This window comes from Phoenix dactylifera, chromosome 3, assembly GCF_051530095.1.
Source record: "Phoenix dactylifera cultivar Ajwa chromosome 3, Ajwa_hap1_PhDact_Kaust_v1.1, whole genome shotgun sequence".
NCBI classification, from domain to species: Eukaryota; Viridiplantae; Streptophyta; class Magnoliopsida; order Arecales; family Arecaceae; genus Phoenix; species Phoenix dactylifera.
The window spans coordinates 45,517,966-45,543,014 of record NC_143192.1 but is presented as its reverse complement, the minus strand read 5'-3'; the positions used below and the strand labels follow the sequence as shown (position 1 = coordinate 45,543,014).

The 25,049-nt window shown below is 38.0% G+C and overlaps 1 protein-coding gene and 1 long non-coding RNA gene across 5 annotated transcripts; both read left to right on the top strand.

Moving 5' to 3' along the window:
* Positions 1–9,957: 9,957 nt before the first annotated feature.
* LOC103723264 (uncharacterized) lies at positions 9,958–20,975 on the top strand. 4 transcript variants are annotated; one of them, XR_016399918.1, is made up of 5 exons: positions 9,958–12,168; positions 15,752–16,061; positions 16,609–16,774; positions 17,480–19,840; positions 19,933–20,975. It is a non-coding gene; the product is annotated as an uncharacterized LOC103723264 (long non-coding RNA). The 4 variants fall into 4 exon arrangements; XR_016399919.1 differs by having other exon boundaries at positions 19,922–20,975; XR_016399916.1 differs by lacking the exons at positions 17,480–19,840; positions 19,933–20,975 and having other exon boundaries at positions 10,112–12,168; positions 16,609–17,125.
* Positions 20,976–23,672: 2,697 nt separating this feature from the next.
* Positions 23,673–24,534, top strand: LOC103723263 (auxin-responsive protein SAUR36-like). The gene has a single exon (XM_039121033.3). It carries the CDS (start codon positions 23,809–23,811, stop codon positions 24,388–24,390), a length of 582 nt encoding a protein of 193 aa, XP_038976961.3. The 5' UTR covers positions 23,673–23,808; the 3' UTR covers positions 24,391–24,534.
* The last annotated feature ends 515 nt before the right edge of the window (positions 24,535–25,049 follow it).

The window sequence follows — 25,049 nt, the reverse complement described above, 5'->3', positions numbered from 1 at the left end:
CCCAAGATCTATCCAGCGAATAACCGATGTGGGACTAAACACACACCCGTACGGGTCCTCACATACTCCCCCCGTTCAAGTCCTGACGTTCTCGTTGGGCTAAGAGTTCAAATCCATTCAAATCTAATCACAAACACCATGATCGGTCCGTGGTCAACCCCAATGGATCCGTGCTGCGGTGTCCCCTAGTCCACATAAGTTATGGGCTGGGTTCGCTCTGATACCATTTGTAATAACCCAGGACCTCACCCAAAATGGCTAGCCGGAAGATATTGTTTAGGTTCGTTGATCCTGTATAAGTACCCAAGATTTACCCAGCGAATAACCGATGTGGAACTAAACACACGCCCGCACGAATCCTCACAATGTCATACCGTACCGAATCGATACGATACGGAATGTATCGTACTATATCAATTTAGTATATGTATAGGATATAAAGGGTATACAGATACTCGATACGTCAAATCGGTCATATACTATATATACTATACCGACACAATGAAGACGTAGCATTGGTACTGAGCCTAATACCGAGACAACGTACCTTAATTATATTTCATTCTCATGTAAGCTGTTGACTAAACCAAGCTTTGATAAAGCTTTTACATTCCAACCTAAGCTCCTAGTTTAACCATACCTTTGTATGTGAATGGTTCAAGCAGGTCTTGGTTTTAAACATTTTGTGCAGAGTCCACCATTTGGTCGAGAATCATTAGGATGCATATGCCTTTGATTTATCCACATGACCCTAGAGGTCAACCTCGATCTAAATGATGAGATTGTTTGGTTCGAACATCATGAAAATTTGAAAATATATTATGTATTTCTAAATCAGCTGGCCCAAATATTTTTTAAATTCTCAAGTAATCTTCAAACTGCATTTTAAGCCATAAGTATTTCATAAAGTTTCTTGTCCTCATATTTTATGTGAAGTTGGTTTGTAAGACTTCTACAAGATATCTTGCTTTGACCTATTCTATATATAGATGCAAAAGCTTATAACTAACATGCTATCAATCCTTAAGCAACATTTTGCCATCAATGTACTAGGTAAATCCTTCATACAAAAAGAAAAGGAAAAATAAAAGCAACATATGCAATAAAAAGAAAACATTATTTAAAGCTAATTTTTTTAGTGTGTGACTGGTGATTTAGATAGATAACTTTTTGAGTGTGTGACTAGTGTTTTAGATATACCAATAACATACTGGACTAAGCCAAGTGTAATAAATTGAACTCATTTAGTTAGTTGGCACCCATCTCCATATTGGAGAGATTGCTAGTTTGAGTCTAGTGGTTGCTTCCCATCTGTACTTCTCTAATGTTCTAGGCCAAGTATAGTAGAATGAATGAACAAAATGGTATTTTACATCTAATTTGATATAGGCATAATTCAAAGAAAGATTAAAATATGAGAATTATAGAGATTGATTTGCATTAAAATGATATGTTAAATGTAGTTAAGATTTGTCCTTCTATGATTAGACTACTCGTATAACATCCAAATAAATTGTGTCACTAATAATTGAAAGCAAGTTGACTTGATGGCCTAGAGGTTGGTAATTTTTTTTAGAAAGAGTGCGACAAAGTTTTAGCTTCATGGTGCTTTCGAACTTTAATAAAAGTAAAGGGGGTTGGTGACATAAATGACAAAAGACAGCAAAGATATCAACTAAAAGATAATATAACTGGGTAAATATTTACTCCATACATCACTGTCCTATCAATAGCTCTGAAATGCCATGTTTTAATTAGAAGCTAGCATTAGTGGAATATGTGCCAACTAATGAATTCAATGAACATGTAAGTAACTCTAGGTTGTAACTTTGGCAACTGCAGTATTATAACAATGGAGATCATATGTGACATGCCTTATCTATATTGCACAAGAACCTACTTTTTCAGCATCTTAAGCAATATGCGACATATAGATCAACAAAAATGTAGTTCATGAATGTAAGGCATGCAAAGATGTAGTGATAAGATGAGTTTTGTTATAGTTTTCTGAACCAAAAAAATCGAAAAAAGAGTTTTATTTTAGATATGAACCTAGATCCATAATTTGATATTGTAGAAAAATTATTACAAGTCTCAAGCCAACTAGCTATTTGAGTATTATCAATAATATAATTGTATAAATTAATATACTACCTGACAAAAATGGTTTAAAATGCTATGATCATTATCTAAAATTCAGTATAAACAAATTAGTGCACTTGCCCCATAATAGTTGTTAAGCTAATTTTACATTCAAAACTCAAATACAATATACATCTTAAGTTGGATTAATAAGGATATACTTCCATCCAAGCAAACTTTCTGCAATCCTAAAATCTCTTATTGATGTTTGGAGGTGGATACCTTCATTTTCAATGTAGACAAATTTAACCTTAGATACGTTATATTCCTAGCTAGATAAGCTCATATAGCAAGAAAAAATACCAAACACAAGCTCAGAAATAGCTCTAAAAGTTTAGGTTTGATGCTAACCAATTATTCACAGGCAAAAGGATATAGCCAACAATTTAATTTCGAAATGCAAACCCTAAATTTTTAGAATCATTTGTTAGAGTTTGGCGAACTCAAGCATTGCTTATATTTAACTGATGGTAGCTCCAAAAAGAATGGTTCCCAGCTTCCCAAAGTAAAAGAAATATAAAAGTGCTTCTCATTTGGTGGTTAAGCGAAAAGACGTTATAAAAGGGAAGACGTTACCCTGTCCGTTGTCATCTTGCTAATTCACCTTATGGCGGGTCCATGTCGGCCCGCCACACGATCGTCGACGACGTAATCCCATGATGGCCTCCCGTCTTCCACGTGTCACTCTTCCTCTTTGGCTGACGTGGAGCCATCGCGTGGCTGCATTCGGGCGCACGCAGCCTACGGCGAAAGGGATGCGGCCTCCGCAATACTCGTCGGGCCCCGCCAACCACCTTCGATCCTCTACCATCATGTCTTCTCCCATCTACGGTCTACCGCGTTGTCCACAAATCTTTACAGATCTCCGAGGGCCCCACTTGTAGCTTTCTTCTCGCATATACTTCCCCGCCATATCCCACTAAATCTTCTCGACCTCAATTTCCATAGAACATAAGACACCCTTTTCTCCACACAAAAATCAACATGTAGTCACCTGGGCGTCCTGTTGAAGATGGGAAATGGATTTTGAACCTGCACTAAGCTTGGACTGGCATGGTAGGAGTGCTGTGTGAAGTTTGGAATGGGCAGCGGATCAAGTTTTGGACCGTGCCTTAAGCTTGGCAAAAATTAAGATCATTCCCCCTTTTGCGGACATAGGAACATACGGTATTCCACCATCAGTCCCTTTCGCAGGTTTGAGGAAATTAAAATCTTTAAATTAATAATTTATACAAGTACAAGGAGAATATATACTTCTGTCTTACGTATTTTATAAAATTTTAGAGCAAATGTACGTTTCGTTTGATAGCATAGAGAAGTGGCAATCGAATCATATCGAACAAGATAAGTTCGCATCGGATATATAATAGATCAAAAATCTACCAACATAATATTAAACGGATCAAAATTTCGCATCCAAACTTGGCCATTCTATTAAATAAATAATCCAACTCGGTCAGCAAGGTATTGAAATAAATTAAATACGTCAAATAGTTAAGTGTTGCCGGAGAGGCTTTTAGATTCGCTATAAAGAGGTTATTATAAGTAATCTTCTGACTGCATGGGATTTTGTGCACTGACATACATATATTTTATATGAAAATTCATTTAAAGTTTGACTGTATGATACAATAACAAAATGTCAAGATAAAAAGAAAAATCATTAATCTTTACGCATATGTATCATTATTCTGCTATTAATACAACCTGCAGGCCGCTAAGATATGGCAAATTATTGTCCATCTTATTTCATTACATGGTTGAAAGTTTCACTAATGTGATGACTGATGAGATATAAGGCACGCTTGAACTGCTACGTAAACTATGTATTTTGTCTCAAAACAATAAATAGCTAAGTCCTTGCAAAGCCCAAGCTTATTTTGCTCATATTGGGTCATGTCTAAAGGAAAGTGATGTTTTCAAAAGGAAAACAAGACAGTTAGTTGATAAGGTTCACATACCGCATATATATCACCGTTATGCACATCCATGACATAGCACCACCCAACAAAGAGGTTTAGGAAAAAGTTGGCATTTCTTGTGCATGCATCGCTCTTTCATCTTAAGTTACTCGTCCACGTCATGCATGCCGCATGCCTTATATCATTTATAAGCAGCAACGTTGTCTCGTGTTTCAACAAATAATGCAGGTAAAGCTCAACCATCTATTATCTCCTTGTTCTTCATTGATTAATAGGATCACAGCCAATAATATGATATTCGTTTCTTCTGAATCAGTCATAAAAATCAAACTAAGTAATTTTTCCTTAGCTATATATGGGACAATAGTTAATCTAGTTGTCTAACAAACATTAGTTTTCCTTGATCGTGAGTAGTAGTTGTAGTTCCAATCTTTTATGCAATGAGCTCGTCATCCATGGCGTGTCAGTTAACTCGAATACCTTTACTTGACAACCTTTCCTTTTTATTGGGCCAGTAAACAAATTATTAGTCTCAACAAAATAAGTATTGCTTGTGATTAAAATATTATTGGAGGTAATTAGTTGCCACCATGATATGTTTTGAGTCAAAAAACGATGTCGATACCTTGCGAATTTAGGAAGTAATGAGGTCTCAGCTCCTGGATCCTTCTTTCATGAGGCATCTTATCTTGAGCCAATCCGATATTGGAGTTCCAATGAAGTCATCAATTTTGAAGTGCAAATTCATGTAAATATATTGTCTTGTATAGGCTCATGATCATCATCCAATGCCATTCAGAAGACTTAAAAAGAAGAAAGTAGAAGTGACTTTTATACAACTATATATGATGTATACAACTTTCATACACTTTCTAGGGTTGAAATCAATCGAATACGGATCGAATATCAGTATATCCATATTTATAATTATTTTGTTTGATAAATACAGATACGAATACATATATTAGTTGGATACAAAAATTCATGTCAATATTTGGTTTAAATAGATACGAATACAAATCAGATAATGAAAGTATGTATATAAGTCGGATAATTAAATTTTATTATAACAGAATCAAAGATATTACTAAGTGAGTATAAATTAGGTTAATAGTATATTAATCTGGTTATATATTTTTATTAAAAGTTTATGAGTGCTATGTAAAATTAAATAGAGTTATAAATAAAATCGAATATTTGGACATAAATTGGATAGTTGTCTATCTATATCTATTTTTCTTTAATAAATATAGATATAGATACCGATATTAGTTGGATACTCAAATTTCTATCTATATTTAAATAAATTTAAAAATAGAAATAAACCCGCTGTCCACGTTTGTCCCTAACACTTTCATCTTTATTTAATCAGCTGGGACCATCGAACCTTTGACCCGAACACCAGAATAGTCAACTCGTCCCTGACCCTTGACTCCTCGTATACCAACCAATAGCACCATTCCGGCTTAGTGGGGCTAATAATGGTGTTTCTGCGTTGCTGCTTTGCGAAGCGTGAAAGGAGAGGGAGTTGTGAAACGTCTGAGATCTCACCTAAAGATAATAATAAGAACGAGAAAGGGCTTGATTGCGTTTGGTTTATATGCCCCCTTAAAAATAATAGTACCTATTATAGCAACGGAGTATAATTAAAACACAACGATGAAAGAGAACAAGGAGTGGAATATGAAATGATTAAGATCATCTACTCATAAGGAATATCCAGTATCTCCTCCCATTTATTGAAAGAGATATCATTGGCTCATGGTAATAAGGCATCAGAAAATTTGCAGTTCTCCAGGTAGGCGTATCACATGTTCAGAGTACTACCCAAACTTGGACTAATTAAACATTAATTCTTGATGCTGAGTAGCACGCCTCTATATGGATCCCATGGCGTGGGCCATGGTCGATTTGATTGAGTTTTTCCCATTATCAAGTTTAATAATCAATATACTTATTGTTAGATATATTTTGCCTAAAATTGTTATATTTTTATTTTATAAAGTATTATAAAAGAATAATATACTAGAATAAAATTAGAAGATCGAAAAGAGCTTGTTTGGATCGAAACATGTGATATACACTGTCCTAAGAACGTAATTCGCCTCCTACATGCAGGTTTGTGGCTTCTCATTCTCAAGTTCGACTCAGCCCCATACTTCTCCTACGAGCACGATTGCTGAAAAGGCTTGATCCAACCGACTCTTTCAAATGCCGAGAAAAAAATCAAAAAGAAATTATAGAGAAGAAATAAAAAAAAGAAAAGTATTGTATTCTCTCTCTTGTGAAGCAGGAATAGATATGAGAGTGGAATCGATTGAGTGATCCGATATGCTGGACGCTGAGCCTATTTATAGACTCTCTCTAATTATCGAAATAGTGCGGTATTTTCGAGATATGCGATGTTTCGGAAATATCGCATTCCTACAAAACTAGCGTTATTTTCTGAAGAGTTACAACTCTTTTGAAAGAAGCGTACGAAGAAAAAAATAAATATCTTAAAGTGTTTAAACTATCTAAAATTTAGAAGATAAGTGTGATTTATTTATTTTTTAAATTTTAATTTTTTTTATAAATTTAAAACTCCAACACTTGTTTACTGCAATATCTCTACCTCCAAAAGATAGAAACAGTGTGAATAGAGGAAAAATTAATACAAGACAGATTTGGAAGTGAGCAATTTAAAATGTCACTTTTTTTTGGCGCAATACCTACCTCATGAGAAGGGAAACAAGTGATTAGATGTCAGTATTAAGAATAATTTTGCAAACTCCCTTTAAAATAGAATTGATTTACAAGCATAAAATGCATGCTAGGCTCTTCATCTTGCTTTTAACCTTGCTCCTTTTTGAATAACAGGAAAAGGTCCCAGAGAACGTTGTGTTTCCTTGTCAACTTGCGATTCATCGTGAACAAAAAAAATAAAATGAAATGAACTTGCTTTGGAAGTAGATTTGATTCAGCTCCCATTTTTCATAGGTTATGTCTAAGAAAGCACAATGCAAAACTCAAGGGAAATCTCAGACCAAGTCAAGATAGTATGAAATGTTTGAAAGAGGTTGCTCCTAGCCGGTCTCTTCATGAATCTCTTTTATTTTTATTTTTTGTTTTTCGTGTTTCTCAGTGATTCTAGGTTATCTCCCAAGCATTTTATTTTTTGTTTGCCGGTCATTCGGAAACAAATGCTTCATATCTGGTTATTATATATGGTCTGTTTTACTAGCCTTGTCATGCTTTTTAATTATAGATTCTTTATTTTTTTTAAATATGAAATCACATCATTTTTTTTCACTAATTTGCTGACAACTTGTAATACCGTATCGTAGGTTTTCCTTACCCGATGCACGGAATCACTGCAAGAAACACACAATCTTACTGCCAGGAAAAAGAAGTTTAGCTATATTCGTTAATGTTGGCCTCAAAACTCTCTTCTGATCTAATTTCCTTTGCAATGTCTGAAAAATGGAGTTTGTCGAACAAAGAATGCTTTCACATCATTGGCTTTTAGCTACCTTGGTCTTACATAGCTGGAAGTCGCAGAAATTTTTACCCAACAGCCTCAAGCATCTCCTAGACTAGATGCCAAATACGCTCTTCATAAAATGGAAAACCAACTTATTACTTTATTCTATCTTTTAGTTTTTCTCTTTTTTTTTATGGAATATGTATGTAAGGATCCGTACGGGCGTGTGTTTAGTCCCACATCGGTTATTCGCTGGATAGATCTTGGGTACTTATACAGGATCAAGGAATCCAAATAATACCTTCCGGCTAGCCATTTTGGGTGAGATCCTGGATTGTTACATGGAGCAAGTGAGAAACTTACCCCATGCTATAGTATTATTAAAAGGAAAACAAAGTATTTACAATGAAGGAGAGATTCGGAGGGGTAGAAGGCAAAAGTTATGAATATAACGAGGACAACTTGGATAAGGCCCACTTGTGGCCACCTAATAATCTAGCCATACAAAGGTACCCCACAAAATAAAATAATGTAGGATTTTCTGCAAGATAGAAGCGGTAGAAGCCTTTTGCTTCAAGAAAATTCTTGCATTACTTTCGTGCTATAAGTGCCACATGAGAGCCATGCACAGTTGATCCCATCCCTTCCTTCAGCTAGCTTACACTTTTCTTCACCACAAAGTCCAAAGGGCATTAATATTTGGAGGCCGACCACTAAAGTTCAAGCATGAAGAGAAGGATCCACAAAGAGGGGCAACTTGCACTTACTCTCCATCCTTTCCTTGGCAATATTTCACCTGTATGCAGTTTACAGAGCCAGCCATAAGAACAACTAAACTTTTGTAACGTATGCCTTCCAGATAGTCTTGTAATATTGACATAGAATCCCATCACCATTGATGAAGCTATAATAAGAAGCTACACCGAATAATCCATCACTATTGTTTATCCACACCGACACATCTACTGCAGAATTGGTAGGCTAAACTGATGAAAGAAGATTCAATAGCTTGTCCAACTGAGCCGGCTCAAAGGAGTTGAACGGACCATAAACTCTAATCTTCCAATTTCTCACTTCACCATGCCAATATGAAGCAAGAAGCATTTACGTTTCACCACCCTAAAGTACAAATCCTGAAATATCTTAGCAAGGAAAACACGACACAACCATCTATCTTCCCAGAGTCTGATACTTCTTCCATTACCAAGTTTGAATGAGATACACTTCCAAAATGCCTCAAGACCCAAGCTAATACCTTTTAGAGGAAGCTGTGGAAGCTTCTTGCTCGCATGCCAAATGTGCCTCTTGAGTAATAAGCAAAGTTAACTTGTCTCTTCCAAAATGCACCTTCTCTACTATTTTTGTCAAGATTTTTAAGATTACAATATCTTTTAGTTTTTCTCATAAATCAGATTCCAGTATTGGCATGTATTTAGTCTTGGCATCTCGCACAATGATGCAGGTGTGGTACGTAGTATCAAACAACAAAGAGAAACAGATTATGAAAGTTCAAGCATGATCTCTAAACTCCAGCTTTGGACAGACTAGCCTCCGATCAAGACATGTAAAGTCGAACTGTGCAACTGAATAATGAGTTCCAAGTTTGCAGTCCATCCATGCTGTTGTAGTTTCTTTTGCTATTGTCACATTACACACATTATGTAAAAATAAGATCATCAATACATCACAGCATCTTCTAGTGTACGCGTATCATATTTCCTCTTAACTTAACTTGTATGAGATGTATATTAAATGCTTTTACTTCCCTTCTTATTTGCTTCAAGGTACCATTGAAATGATCAAGCAACCTCCATTCAGATTTTCTTTCCTCTGACGGCTCTTTCTCTAACACCCTCCTTTTCAGTTAGAAACCTACATAGCCTTGCATCTAAAATGGTGAATTTCACTGACCCTTTTCTGCAAAAAGATATTAGTTTGGATTATGTACTTAAAATTAAGAAAGATATGAGCCACCAAGTGTCTGCCTTCATGTTTGGTTCCAATAAGGATTGACTTCTTCTTCTTTTTTTTTTCTTTTTTTTTTGTGCTAGAACGGATGGTTCATACAATTTTAGTACGGATACATCTAATGAGATCAGAAAACAACAAGTCTCAAAGCAGAAATTTGTGTGATCACATATATAGGACAAGCAGTATTGCTTTATGGTATTATCGGAAGGTGATTTTATGCATCATTTCACGAAATTATGCTTCCAAGCCAGTCCGTTCATCACCATAACTATGTTACTATATCCACTAAGCAAAATGTTGAGGGCAGTCGTGCTTTCAAGGAAGCAAAACCAACGTGCTGACTAGTTGGCCGGTGGTTAAGCATCACTCTATTTCAATTCATTGACTTCCTCACTGTATCAAGGAATCTACATGAGGCAGGCAAAAATCGGTCTCCCTTTTTCCCTTTTCCCGTCCACACACACACACACACACACACACACAGAGAGAGAGGAAGGGTTCCGACTTCCGACTCCCCTCGTCTGTCAGCCCACCAAGAAGCCCATGGTTTTGGCCTATATGCCATATGGGCCAACATTGATTGTTGGGCTTCCTCCGCCCCTAAAACTTCGAAAGCCTGATCCCTTCCCCGCCAAGCCTGGGCTGTTCTCTCTCTTTCAGCCGCCGAAACCGCCGTCATCCTCGAACGAAGCTCTCCCTCTTCCCCTCGATTCTTTAACTCCCAGCGGAGATGCTCCCCTCACGGGCCCTTCAACCCCGTTTCCCCTCTCTCTGAACCAACTCCACCTCCACCCGCTCCACCACGACCTCTTTTTCCCTCTCCTCTCCCTCCTCCGCCGCGTCATGCGCGCCGCAGGCCGCCTTGTCGCCCGCTCCCCCTCCCTTCCGCTGCCTCTGCCATCGACCGCGCCGCCGCCTCGGGTTTCCCTCTCGACCACGGCCGCTTCCTCCTCTCCCTCGTCGCCTCCGACCCTTTGCTCAAGGCCGAGGCCCTATTTTCCCATGCAACCAAAGGTTTCCCTTCGAACGATCCCTCCATGCCCGATCCCATGATAGAATGCTATTGCAAGCTCGGGAATTTGATTCAGGCCAAAGCCCATTTGAACCAACTGATAGAAATTCGGTCCTTGCCGTCCATAGAGACGTACGATGCTTTGTTACATAGTCTTTGTGCGGAATTGAAGTACTTGGAGGCTTTGGTCTGGAGCTCTTCTATCTAATTACCGGCGGCCGGTGTTTTCCCACCGTTGTCGGCTTTTAATCTCCTGATCCCTGGGCTGTGCTCGAAAGGATATCTGGACGAGGCTCGCTAATGGCTGGCACGGGTTTTCCCCTACTGCCCGTTTGAGTCCTTGGTGTACGGGTTTTGCAAGGGAAACAGGGTCATGGAGGCGGAACTGGGTATTGTAAGGAAGGAAGGATGGAGTTGGCTCGGAATGTCCTCGTGAGAATGAGAGAGATGGGCAGCCCTGGAGCTGATGTTTCTGCCTACAACAGGTGATCTATGGGTTGCTGAAGCTTGGAGGATATTGATTCAGCATGGGAGTTCTACAACCTGATGGCGGAGAGAGGCTTGAAACCAAATGCTGTGGCTTACAATATCATGATCAGTTGGTACTGCAGGAACAACCGGGTGGATTGTGCACTGAAGCTTCTTGATGCAATGCTTAGGCGTGGCTTAGCACCAAATTTACAGTGCTTCACAGCTGTGATTACGACACCTTGCAAGGAAAACAAATTGGTAGAGGCTGACCGATTGTTTGATTGCGTGATGTTCACTTCATTAGAGGGTCATGAACCTACTATAGTTATCAAGGCTCTGCGGGCTTTGGCAAAGGCAGATTGTAATTTTGATGTTCCAAAGTTATCTAGGCCATCTGGCTACTCTTCAAGTGAAACATGAGAACAACAAGCCGAGCCTATATTTGATGAGATAGTGAGAAGTGTGGCGCTCCCTGTGGATGTTGTTTTCAACATCACAATAAGCATTCTGTACAGAGATGAGATAGTGACAAGTGTGGCGCTCCCTGTGGATGTTGTTTTCAACAGTACAATAAGCATTCTGTGCACAGACGAGAAACTTCGGTGTTGCTTGTCATTTGATGGACAAAATTCAGTGTTACTCATTGATCTTATGCAGATTAGGGGAGTTGTTCCTAGCATTACTACTTATTCCATTGTTATAAATGCTTACTGCAAGCATGGGGACATAGATTTGGCTTTTGGAGCCTTTAATCAGATGGTTGAGGAAGGCTTCAAATCGTACTGTTGCTATTTATGATCCAATAATAGGTTGTCTTCGCAGAGAGCAAAAGCTGAGGAAAGACAAATTTACATTTAACATGGTTATGTGCCATGTTGCAGAAGTTATAACAGATTGCTTTGGATTCTCTCTGAGAATAACAAGTTGTGGGAGGCCCAGAGAGTTTTCAATATGATGCTGCAAAGAGGAAAGACACCAAATCAAGAAACAAAGAGATCTGGCGGAAATGTGCTATAGGCAAGGACAAATCAACATGGCTTTTGAAATAGAGGAAAACATGCCCATTTGTGACTACTGATGGTTCATTTTTAATATGCCTCATTTAGCATCAAAATTTGCTGAAATGATGCGTGAGGGTTTTGATTGGTTATTGGGGTGTATCTTTCTTCAAGGCCTTCCTTTAACAGGTAAATTTATTATTGTCCTCTCTTTCTTTATGCTCTATTAGTTTATATATTTGGAAGTCTGGCTTGGTCAAATCAATATATGGAACTTCTGTGTGAAGTTACTAATTGTTCTCTTGCTTCTCTGAGTTCCACATGAAGGCACCATTCTTGCTCCAAGATGTTTGTATCACAGAGCCTTGTGGGCAATCAGGTAGCCTCCAATGGCAAGTATTATTATACCGAGCTGCAGATGGCATTGTATCCACCAATCATATTTTAGAAGGCGAACACTTAATGTTAATCACCCCACAGATATTTGCCATCTTGGAAAAGAACAATGCATCTGTAATCCTTGAAGGAGTTGATTCAAAAGTATTTCACAAATGAATTTCGCATTTTAACCTTATATGGCCCAGCCTGTAATACTATGATTTTGCTGGTTGCACTAGCTCAATCCACGAATCCATTAGAATTTTCAGCTCAATCAATTAAACATGTCCTTAGTTGGATAAGGAACCTTTTGCTCAATTTCTGTAAATATCCTTTTTTTTTCTTTCTTTTTTTTTGCAGTGGCATCTTTAGGAAAGGTTTATTGAGGTACTTAAAACAGTGGGCATGGTTGGGCATTGTTGTTTGAGCTAGGTAGTTTTGGGGCTTTGGGGATTATCTTTGCTTTATTATACAAGCTCTATCTTGGGATTTTGAATTTGTAACATTATCAGTGAATGGTTTTTAGGTTAATAAAGTCATCGGTGAACGTTTTGTATGTTAACTTCGTAATATGTATTGTTAGTTCCAGGTTAGGTCTTTAATTGACAGTAATAAATAACTCCCATAAGGGCAAATGATATGGCTATAAAAATTTGAAAATGAGTTTGAAGCAGCTTTCACAAAACACTGACTGTCACCACCTTTCATTAAGAAATGCATCATGTAGAACGAGGATGTTAGTTTGATATACATGCATGATGTAAAAGCAGTGTTGTCACTTTATAAGTGGAAGTTTCGCCAGAAATACAGGGGAAACAACACCAAAAAGAAGTTAGATGATGTACATAAATTGTCAATGATGCCCGTCCTCGCACTAATGAGTAAATCCTACACAGTTTGCTGAGGATGAAGGAGACTTCATGAAGAAAGTAAAGAGAGGAGACAGGATGCCATAAAACGTTCTGGCGAGATAATCATGACAAACACAAGAACAAACCACTCAATGTGTATTGGAAGGAGATTTCATGAAGAAGGTGAAGGGAGGAGATAGGATGCCATAAAACATTCTGGCAAGATAATCATGACAAACAACAGAACAAACCACTCAATGTGTATTGGAATCGATGAACTTCATTTTTCAGCCTGAAAACTTGACACCACCCTTGCACAGCATGAGAATAAGGCGTGGAAATACAAACATAATTTGACATCTTCATGGCCAAAGAAGCACATCCTCTAAGCAATGGTATGCACAACCTGGATAAAACAAGATGATATATATGTTATGCATGTTTTATGGTCTGGGGAAAAAATCACCAAGTTGTAAAATGGAGTTAACACAACATAGAGGTGTCCTAGTGAGATAAGATTGTCAAACAGAATGTTGGACCACTTAATATCCATGTTAAATTCATAGCTACAATATTTTAGGCTTTGACTTTAGAAATCCTCTCGGCCAGTCATTCTTGTTAAGGTTCTACATGAACTATTACTACTTTCCAAATCTTTCCTCACAATATGTATATCTCTTATGTTCTTCTACATCTTCTCTTGCTGTATACATCTGTGTTAGCTTAGGTCTTCCTCTACGCTGTATTGAACTTAAGCACAAACTAAAGCCTCTGTTAGTTAAAGCCTCGGATTCTTGTTGCCCAAGCCATTAACTTCTTAGTTGGATCTCTAAGAGGAGAAGAAACCTTATGATCTATTTAGCTACATAACCATTGTTGAAAAGATTCATCATCCTTAAGATGATCTGTTTACCTGTAGCAATATTATTGAGGAAAACTTTAGGAAGGTTCAGGGACCAAACATCAAATTTTGATTTATTTACAGTTAGAACGTGATTATTAATATGCGATGTCACAAAAACAGTGCAATTCCTTTGCATTTAGTCACCATTATGAGTTTATGTATTGTTTTGAGCTTGACCTGATTCACATTCTGTCAAGCCTTTTGGCCAAGTAATTTCTTGAAAGTGATGCTGAAAACCTACTTTCATGTGGAGATCTCCATTCCACATACTTCTAACTCATTGTTAAGGTTAATTTTTATTTTGTTTTTCCTCTATAGTTTACTTCCTCAACTTTCCAAAACTAATTATTGGTTGCAGTGGTTTTCACATGCTTGGGTGTTTTCCTTTATTGAATAAAGATACAGGACCTTAAGACTTGCCAATGTATGACTATGTGGACCAGGGTCTGCCGAAGCGGGTCGAACCGCCAGAATCGAGCGGTACCGAGCCAACCCGATGCAAACCCGGGTCGGTTTGGCAATCCTATTCGGTTCCAACCGGAATCGCTATTAAACTAGCCAGAACTGGTCCTTTACCAATCGGAACCGGCTGGAACCGGTTGGTTCAATGCCGACTCGGTGCAAACCAGCAAGTTCGCACCGAGTTAACCCGATTTCGAACCGGATTGGGTATGGCATTATTGTCACTGTCACCTAAGGCATCAGGTGGCATTGAGAAGGCCCGAGAATGTGCATCATCTAAGTTAAACCGGGATTGCAAAAACATCAAAAAAAAAAATCAAGAAAACATTAAATTAAACTTAAATTTATTGAAAAAGTACAAAAAAAAGGGTGTTCCAGTTCACTGCCACGCCCTATTCGTTCGGTATGGTACCAAACCGGTACCGAACCGTACCAGGTGTCGAACGGTACGAGTCTCAGTACCGGTTCAGCAGACCTTGATATGGACGTTATAATATTAAATTGTAATAATATATTCATCTATGGACATACTGAATTTGAATGTTAAAGACACCAAGGAACTCTTTTGACTAATAAATCTTGTTGATTGTTTAAATTTTAGACTGCTACGAGATATATTCTTATTTTTCTTTAATTATTATCTCTTTAACATCATTGGTTTTTCCACTTATTATTTACTTTCAATTTTATTTACCCTTGGGAGAAGGGAGTTGATTGAGCTCAATATTTAAATATATGCCACTTATTATATAGAAAGAACAGCCAGCAGCACGAGTAACAGGAGAAACTCTAAATTTATTGCTTATCAGATGAATTAATACCATAGTGCATTGTCTTTTTCCTGTTTATGTCTAAACAAAGACCAGGTAACATTTAATACATGAAAATTCGTTACTACAAAATGATACTCTGTTTTTCATGGAAAGTACCTTTCCATGAAACTTCTAGTACTTCATCATCAAACAGATGATGTTTGTATTTAAATTATTATTCCTTTTTTAGTCAATATTGATTATATTTGGTGTTCATAAGATTTGTTACTTACAGTTGACTTTGGTATTTCTTGCTTGAAATGTGTCTCTCTATGGCTTGATACCGCCCAATTTTCTGACTAGTTCTGCAAGTTGGAATTGAAATTGATCTCACGTCGCATTTCCCTGTTGTCAAATCTGGCCAGGCTACAAGAGTTTGGGCATTCTGAATTGTCATCGGTGCCTTAATTCAAGCCTGTGGCTTGAAGCCAGGCAAGAGAGACAAGAAGTTGGAAGATGGATCTTCAATTTGAAAAGGTTCATGCAGAATGCAGCCAGTATGGTAGCAGCCTGTATGAGACCCAGAATTTAGACATCAAAAGCTTTCCAACATGACAGTGGCATATTGACAATTTCAGGATCATCATCAAGTTTGGTTAAGTCGAAAATGAACCACAAAGAAATTTGTTGCCGCACAAGCAGGTAGTTGACCCGTAAGCTAATGCAATATATCAGGTTTGATCATGCATTCACATCAATTATTTACGTCAAATTTAGCAATGCTGATGGCATAGACGCATCCATCTGCGTCAGGGGGCCTAGATACGTAACCGCTAAAGATATTATCTCACCACCTTACGTGGAAATAGTTGACACGACACAACATATAGCTAACCTGACGGAACCAATTGATTTGTGTATTGAATTACAAATCAAGAGAGATTGCGGATATCGTATGAAATCCGCAAATAACTCTCAAGATGGAAGTTATCCTATAGATGCTGTATCCATGCCTGTTCGAAATGCGAAAATTAGAGTGTGGAACATTGAATAGCTTGTATCCATAGAACATCTGACGTGACATAGATAATAAATAAATAGGAGTTAATATCACTCCAATTGCCATTTTCAATTTTTTCTTCAGTTCATTTCAAAATACTTCAATTGGTACGCGCAAGAAATAGGCCAATTCGGCAGCTTTTTGTTAAGAAGCTGGTTAGCGACCTCTCATTTTGTTCTAGAGATAATATTGTAAATATTTTCTTTGTTGTTTGTTCAAAAGTATGTCAGGATCTAGGGGGCGGCTTATCCAAGCTTGCGAGACCAGGTATAATTTGACTGCATCCAAGCTTGAGGGTATGGACTCATACTTGTCAAGGATTCCATTCTGGTGGTTGAACCAATGTTTTTATAATTCATATGCAACCATCCCATTCTACCCATGCAAGGTAATTGACAATCTTGTGGACATGGTGAGCTAGCTTGCTGAGATTTTATTGATCTTTTGACCAAGTGGCCTATATACTTTTTGCTTGAAGTATTAGATGCATAGGAATCAAAAACCTGTTGTTCCCTAGTCTCTCCAGGTTTGATAACGAATTAGGGTTCATTATCTTTATTTCAATTCTCTTGCTCCTTAGCTGTTGCTTTATCTCTATTGGCAGCATCATCTGTCCCCAGATTTTTTTTTAGCCTTGAATGAAATTCTGGATTCATTTTGCTAAATTTTGATGCATCCGACTGCACATATTTCTCCTCTACTAAATTTCTAGTTATCCCTACCCCCCCCCCCCCCCCCCCCCACAAAAAAAAAAAAAAAAAAAAAAGATTTCTTGTTGCCGTCTTACTAAAATTTGATTCTGTCTTCTTATTCTTGGCAAATTGAATGGCATGGCATATATAATGCAAGTTGTAGCATTTAACAAATATCAATAATTTTGGAGATTGTTAATAGAGGGGAACAATTTATCTAAGCCCTCAACTTTGTTCTTTTTCACCTTAACAATGTGGGATTTATAACAATTAGCTGAGAGAGTTTAATTTGCAAAACCATTTAGAAGGTGTTATGATATCACTCATCTCTCTCTCTCTCTCTCTCTCTCTCTTGATTAGACCCTTTTAGCATTTTAAGTCACTATCCTCACAACTTGCAGGTACACCCAATATCAGGAAAGCAACTCCGACGAATTTGGTGGAGCGAACAAAAACAAAAGAGCCAAGTAGGTTAAAATTGCTACTTAACTTCTATTCAAACGTTTATAGATTCCACTAGTTCAGGGAACTTGCACAGAACGAGCCAGAGGGAGAAACATGCTGACCTTTCGCCCGTGCTAAAGGCCGGATTAACGGGATAAATTCATGTCCTCTCTTGGGACTCGGTCCTACATTAATAGCTTACCGTCAATTAAGGAGTTTACCAGTGCCGACTCTTCCTCTTAATATCCAATTCCACTTCTTTCTTGTCCTGCTATAATGGCGAGATAGAGTCGTTAGGTACCTTAACGTCATGGAGGCTGCATTAAAACCAGCAAGGCTTTTTCCAACATTTTTTATACAACTACGCCTCATACTAAGAATGCAAGAGTGCAACCAATAAAATCAGAAAAAAAAAATTGACGAAGAGAGAAAAAATAAATATTTGATTTTTTCTAAAAAAACTCTCTAGAATGATAAGTCGCAAAGATCACTATCTATTATTATTTGCCTTTCGATAGACATATATGGTCCAGAAGAAGCTACACCCTTTTGATAATTTGTATATGTTGCAAAGCAGCAGCTGCTTGCCAACATTGCTGTGCTAATCTCGAATCTACTCGATCACCGTAGTTGAGTTCTCTTCAAAATGAATGCAATCTGTACTCAGAACATTTGAAGATTATTTCCCATAACGTTCATTAGACCATTCACGGTGCTTGTTATCAGTGCATGTTTCAACTATTATCATGCGTCTGTGGTTTTTTTTTTATGCGCACATAATTGTTTCTATTGTAATCCATTGCTGCCCAAGTTTGGTGCTTCAGCGTCCTTTAAGCCTAAGATGCATTAAAAGTTCGAGGTAAAACAAGACTTGTGGGGCACAATATGGCAGCGTTGTGTTGTCAATTTGGGTGCCACGACATTAAACTCTGTGATTCGTTAAAACTAACCCAGAAATTCTTCTCGTGATTGTGAAGGTGGCGGTAATTTATTAACCCTCTGGTAGACAAGACCTGGATATTTTTAATACGCGGATTACTCTCAGTTTTGTTAAATCATTTGAAGTGCTCGACGATTGTGCAAAGTATCTTTGACCAACCTCCAATTTAATCCACTCGTCCAAATTGGTTCGCTGCCTTGGGTGCCGGTTACCTAACCCTTTTTTTTATTTTTTCTACGGCTGATTCAAAGACTCGAGATTCATCAAAATTTGCACATGAGAGACACGCAGAGAGAGATAGATAGATAGATAGAGAGAGAGAGAGAGAGAGAAGGAGATTCATCATCATTTTAGGTATAACATCACTTTTGAGAGACAAAATGGCAATGTTAGATTATAGATATGTGTGGCAGTGAATCTTAAACCCCATCTTCTGTTAACATCGAGGTAGATTTTTTTGATTCTTTCAAAGAAAAAGAGTGTAATTTTTGTGGTGGAGATCAAGGTGGCTGTTCTTGTAGCAAATTTTCGACAAAATACGGAACTGCACAATATTTGCTAGTTCTATGAAATTTCTGGTCCTAATTTGTGAGGGGCTAAACAATCCAGACAAAAATATCAATACTCCGCGAAGGTTCCCGGCAACACCCAAAGCTGACCGCAAGCACGCCTGCGTTGAAGCGGAAAGAGGACAAACTTCATAACTCTTCGTCACAAAGAAAGCAACAAAAGAAAAAAAGTAAAATATGATGACATCTCAAAGGTGGGCGGTGAAAAAGACTATTTATATACCATCTCTTTCCGAGGTCTATACCTAACGATTTAGCAAAAGATATTACATTTGTTCCGAACGTGCATCGAAGTATGAATGAGGGTTCGGCATTGCGGTAGGCAAACTGGAAGGCAAATGTTTTGTTTTTTTTGTTTTGGTTATATCAACCAAGATTGGACCTGCCACCATACTAGCCAGTGGTTATTAATTCTTGTGCCTTGAATGGAGAACGGTCGATACCGTAATCTATCCCAGTCCTTGGAATTTTTCGTTTTTGGCGGCGACTGTCTTGACTCCTTCTGCATCACTTTGATAAGCTCGAGCCTCAAACACGTACGTTGTCCCATTCTGGAACATAGTAAGTTCATCACGTTTTCGGCTTCATAGCATTCCCACTGTAACAAATTCTGTGGTCAGGTCTGATAGGATATCATTGATCGAAAGTCTTGGTTACCTAAATTTGGAGACCATGCCATGTTAAGTTTTCACCCCATAAAGGAGAACTCGTGGACCTGCCGACGCCATCATCCTTCTCATCCATGAACCCAACCCTACCCTCGACTTCAAGTTCATCGTTGAACGGGATCGAGAGCTCCACAGCGAAAGGTGAGTCCTCGGCACCGTTAAACTCCAAGATTGTCAGCGGTTATGCAGTTCAAACAAAACAAATGCTACAGTTCAACCTAGTTTGCTGTCAGGGAGGCCGCCGAAGATGGTTGACGTAGCGAGGAGGCGAACCACTCCAAGGACAACGCTGATGACTTCAATGCTAGCTTCAGCCTGATCTGCTATCATCTGATCTCCAGAGGCTATGGAAAACGTGGGTAACGAGGTCGATCAAAGTCAACACCACTGCGGGAGTTGCTACGAACCATGCCGGCTGATGACATTGCAACTGATGTTGCTGGAGGAGCCACACGACAATGAAGGCTGAGCAAACGAGTTGGCTGACGCATCATTGGAGCCGCTCAATAGCGAGAACAGGCTGAGAGAGAAGCGATCGACACGACTGCGTCACTCTCGTCCTCCATCTGGCCGGATGTGAAGAGAGCGTTGGTCGCTAGAAGCACAGAATAAGGTAATGGAGGGCACACTTACGTTTGCATCTTGGGAGCTGTTCAGGGGCCATAATGTCAAGTATATAACTCCTTGTTAGATCGAGAATCATCTAGTGGATTACATGTAGCACTTGTTAGAGTGGTAGTTTACACATGATGGGATAGTTATCCAGATGTGGGATGTGAGAAGTGGTTGTTAACAGAATCCAGAACCGTCTGGAGAGTGAAAGTTAAACATAAATGACAGCAAATAGGCAGTTTTGAGTAGCATCATGCATGAATATATGAGTGTAACCTAAAAGAAAGTTTTGTTGACGATCGATGTAATAAATCTTTATCTTTTATCTTAGTTTAATCTACTTTTCATTCTAAGCATAATTTTGTTTTCTACACCCTTTGCACTACATCATTACTAAAGCCCAGTGTTACATCTCTACCGTAGCCTAACCCTTTAAGCTCCTTATCTAACTTTAAATAGTGATGTGACAATGGTAGAAGTTCGTGAAGGTCAAAGCACATAGATCCATGGCACTCTCTATTCTCTATTCAATCCTCATCATCATCTTTCCAATTGGTCAAATATCGGCGGCATGCTCACGCAGGCCAACTTCATTACAGTAGATAGCTCAACTCCTTCCTCCACCAGCCAATCAAATTTTTTAGAATTTTGAGTTTTCTATCGCTCACCTAGACGGGACAAAAAAATGCCAACGAAACCATATTAAATAAGAGACCCGCTTATTATCCAAAATAAAAATATTTTATTAATAATATTATTAATATAGACATCTACATGGAAAATGCCAAATTGAGAATTCTATAAAAGCAAAGTCTCCATTTTCGTATATATATTAGATGTATTAGATTATATATATTGGATATATTAGATTAATATACAACTCAAAGATGTCTAGGATGTAGTTTTCTCCTTTTTTTTCAAATTATTTTTAGATTAATAGAAATAAATGTCTAGCTATTTTTTAAAATAAGGACCATATTAATTATTTTATTAATAAAGATTCCATGTCGTGAATCGAGAGCTCAATGAATCTCTATTTTATTTTACATATAATAGATAATAAAATATATAATCAAATAGAATAGATGTAAGAATTCTATGTATTATCCAAAATAAAGACTATATTAATAATATCATTAATATAGATGTCCCCATGGCTAATAGAAAAGCTCGACATAAGTTGAGCCTCTATTCTAGTATATATACTAGCATGTAATATGTATGATGCAAAGGATGCAGCTTTTTCTCTTTTTCTAACTATTTTTGAAATATAATATTGAATACATATAATAGAAAAGATAGCAAAAATAGAGAAGAATAGATATAAGAGCCTAATTAAATTCTAAAATAAAATTTTGATATTAATATTATGATATATTGTCACCATGTAAAATTTAATAATATATGTATATCTATCGATATAGTATAATAATATATTATTATAAAATAATAAGATCGTGATCAACTTGTATATAATAAAATAGAAGTTATTGCATCTATTGATATTTAAATGCAATATAGTTGGGTCACTAGTAGTTATCCTTTCATTTTTAAGTAATATCATAATCATAAAATATATTAAATTAATGTAATCTTAGTGTTATCTAATGATATTCGTAGGATACTAGCAGGTTACAATAATTATTATTATTATTTTGCATTAATATCAGTATATATTGAGCAAATATTGTGATTAATAATATCATTAATTTCTATACTAATTTACAGGTGTTGATTATTTTTTTTATTTAATAAGCATATATTGCTATATATTAAGTAAATATGGTTATTAATAATATATTTTCTTACTAATTTAGTAGTACTAATATTTTTTATTTAATATAATTTAATAAGTTAATAAGCATTTTATTAATGATGTTATATTAGTATATTTTGATAAAAAAACTATATAAAATAAGAGCCATACCTATTATCCAAAATAAAAATCTCTATTAATAACGCCATTAATAGATGCCTGTAATGAAAGCTTTACACAAGTAAAGTCTTTATTTTAGTGTATGTATACATATTAGATATTAGATTAGAAAACTGCACTAATAATATTATTAATACAGAAGGCGAATGATGAGCTTGGTGATTCTCTTTTTTGATTATATATAATATATAATAGATAATAAAATATATAATCAAATAGGCTAGATTGTGTGGAGCTTCCATTTTAGCATTTGTGTGTACTTGCGTGTGCCTGCGCTGCAGTTATACCACAATTCTCATTCAAATTCTAATTTTCTATGCTCGCACACATTGGCAATTCTAATTTTCTGTTGGAAATTGCTGAAATAAAGTAGCTAAGCACTTTCTGTCATGTTTCGAGCAGCTAAAACATTTCAAGCATGATCATGACCGTCCAAAGTTCATATAATGCATTATTTTGCCACAAAACTCCATAAACTTTTTCTTTGCTATGCTTCCATTTATATTTATCTTTTAAAGCGGAACGCACCGTACGTTACGGGACCTTCCGTTTTTAGTGGGGGGCAGGCAATAATTCCGTTTCCACCCGCGCGTCCCCTCGTCGGTTCCACCCGAATTCCGCGCTATTTGTTCGCTCCACTTTACGTGGATGTGATCAAACCACACAAATGGATTCCTATTGGCTCGTTTGGTTATCCTCGCCTTTAATTCTACTCCAAAAGTAATTTGCCAGTCTCCAATGCCGTAATACGTAATATTCTCATCATTTCTGTTACCTAATCCCGTTTTATCCGTTTAATTTTTGAAACTTTTGGCAGGATCTGAATCTGTATTTTTTAAGTAGACATCGCCACATCGGATCCATAACTCCTACCTTCCAAGATGCCGGGTGGAGATCTCTCCGTATCCGATTATCGAACCCACACGGATCGCACAGGACGAGACTCAATTGTTCCAACGAGAAACAAGCGCCTAAAATCTAAAATAAATAATAAGACAATCTTGACAGCCCAACCATTAAAATCCAAAATTAAACAATAATATAATCTCAAGGGCCCAATCATATGGTGACCCAAGTATCCCACCGTACCATCACTATAAAACTAAGCACCAGTTAGGTTTCTTCCTTATTCTTAAACCACATACGTGACAAGTCTCTTCCCTGGTCTTATCCCACATCGATCGCGTTTCGGATTCCGCTCCCTTGCCTTCCGTTCTCTCTCCCTTGGACCCTTCCCCTTCCCCTTTGTATCATTTGCGGTTATATCAACCCCTGTCACCTCCCCCGTTCGCTTCTTCTGGAGCTATTCTGGTGTCAGTATTCCGATATACCAATCGAGTGAAATAGAGCGCGATGGGAATACTGAAGAAATCCAAAAACAAAGGAGGAAACGAGCTCTTTCTCTGCGAGAGGATAGGGATAAGAGGAAAACATGTCCAATACCTCCCATTCACTCTCTGATGTTTGCCTCCCTCTCCCCTGTTTATACATGTCCGTCGCCGATCCCTGTCCGTCGCTGATCCCTGGCTTAATCTCCCTCTGTCTCTTTTGATTCTGATTCATGCAGCGAAGCATGAAGAAATCCAGGGGTTTCAGATTGGGGCGAAAGCTGGTGAGAATATGGCGACGGGTCTTCCGACGCCGCCGCCCACAGAATTACATCCGCCTCAACGCCACCCAATCCCAATCCCAATCCCTAATCCGATCCGAAACCCATTGTTCCAAGACCATAACCTCGACGATGACGACAAAACTATACGGCTGGGGGCGCGCACTCACCAGCCGCATCCGCTCCTCCGGCCGCGGCGGCGGCTGGAAAGCGCACTGCCGCCGCCCTGGCGACGGGGAAGCCGACGGCGACGACGCGGAGCTTGTTGGGCACCAGAAAGGAGGAGGACGCCAGAAGCCGCCGCCGCCGAAGGGGCACCTGGTGGTGTACGTTGGGGGGCAGAAGGACGGGGGACCGCCGAAGCGGTATTTGGTGCCGGTGATCGACTTCAACCACCCACTGTTCGCGGAGTTGCTGAGGGAGGCGGAGGACGAGTTCGGCTACCACCACCCCGGTGGGATCACCATCCCCTGTCCCGTCTCTCGCTTCGAGCGCGTCCAGACTCGGATCGCCGCCTGCCGGAAGAGCTCCTAGCCCGGCCCCCTGGTTCTAAACCAAGCATCAAACATCTCTGACGCCATGTCTTCTAGAAAAAGGAACAACTGTACTTTTTTTTTCCTAGTCTTCTTCTCTTATTAGTGTATATATATTAGCTCCAACAAGGAGGAGCTTTGTTCTCGTTAGGTGCCTTTCTTCTTCTCGGAGGTGTTTTTTTTTCTACTTTTAAGAAGAGATTGGTGCAGATAAACTGGAAATTACCTTCCTTGCACACAGTGGGATGGGTTTTATTTTCTAAGGGCTTGTAGAGTTTATTTTCTTCCTATTTCTTGTGAGTTGGGAGTTCTTTTTTCCTTCCCTTTCGAAGGAGAGGGACGATGGAGCTCCAGTTCCGCGCGAAAAAACGCCCGCACATAAATGATCTAGTCAACTGAATTTACACAGGAGATTACGGTTCCCGAGGTAAATAACTAATCGAAAATTTTATATTTTTTACATGAATATTTGTCAGACAATATTTAAATAAAAAATAATTTATTTATATTTTTTATGACATTTGAATTTTTTCACCCATCTTCTTCTGTATTACTATTTTTTAGATAAATGAATAAGAGATATCCATTTTCCCATAATATTTATTATAAAAATATTATTATATTATATTATATTATCATACTATTTTGGATGAGCGGATC

Bases quoted from the DNA above. Each gene is read 5' to 3' on its own strand.
- LOC103723263 (XM_039121033.3), top strand. From the start codon at position 23,809: ATGCAGCGAAGCATGAAGAAATCCAGGGGTTTCAGATTGGGGCGAAAG.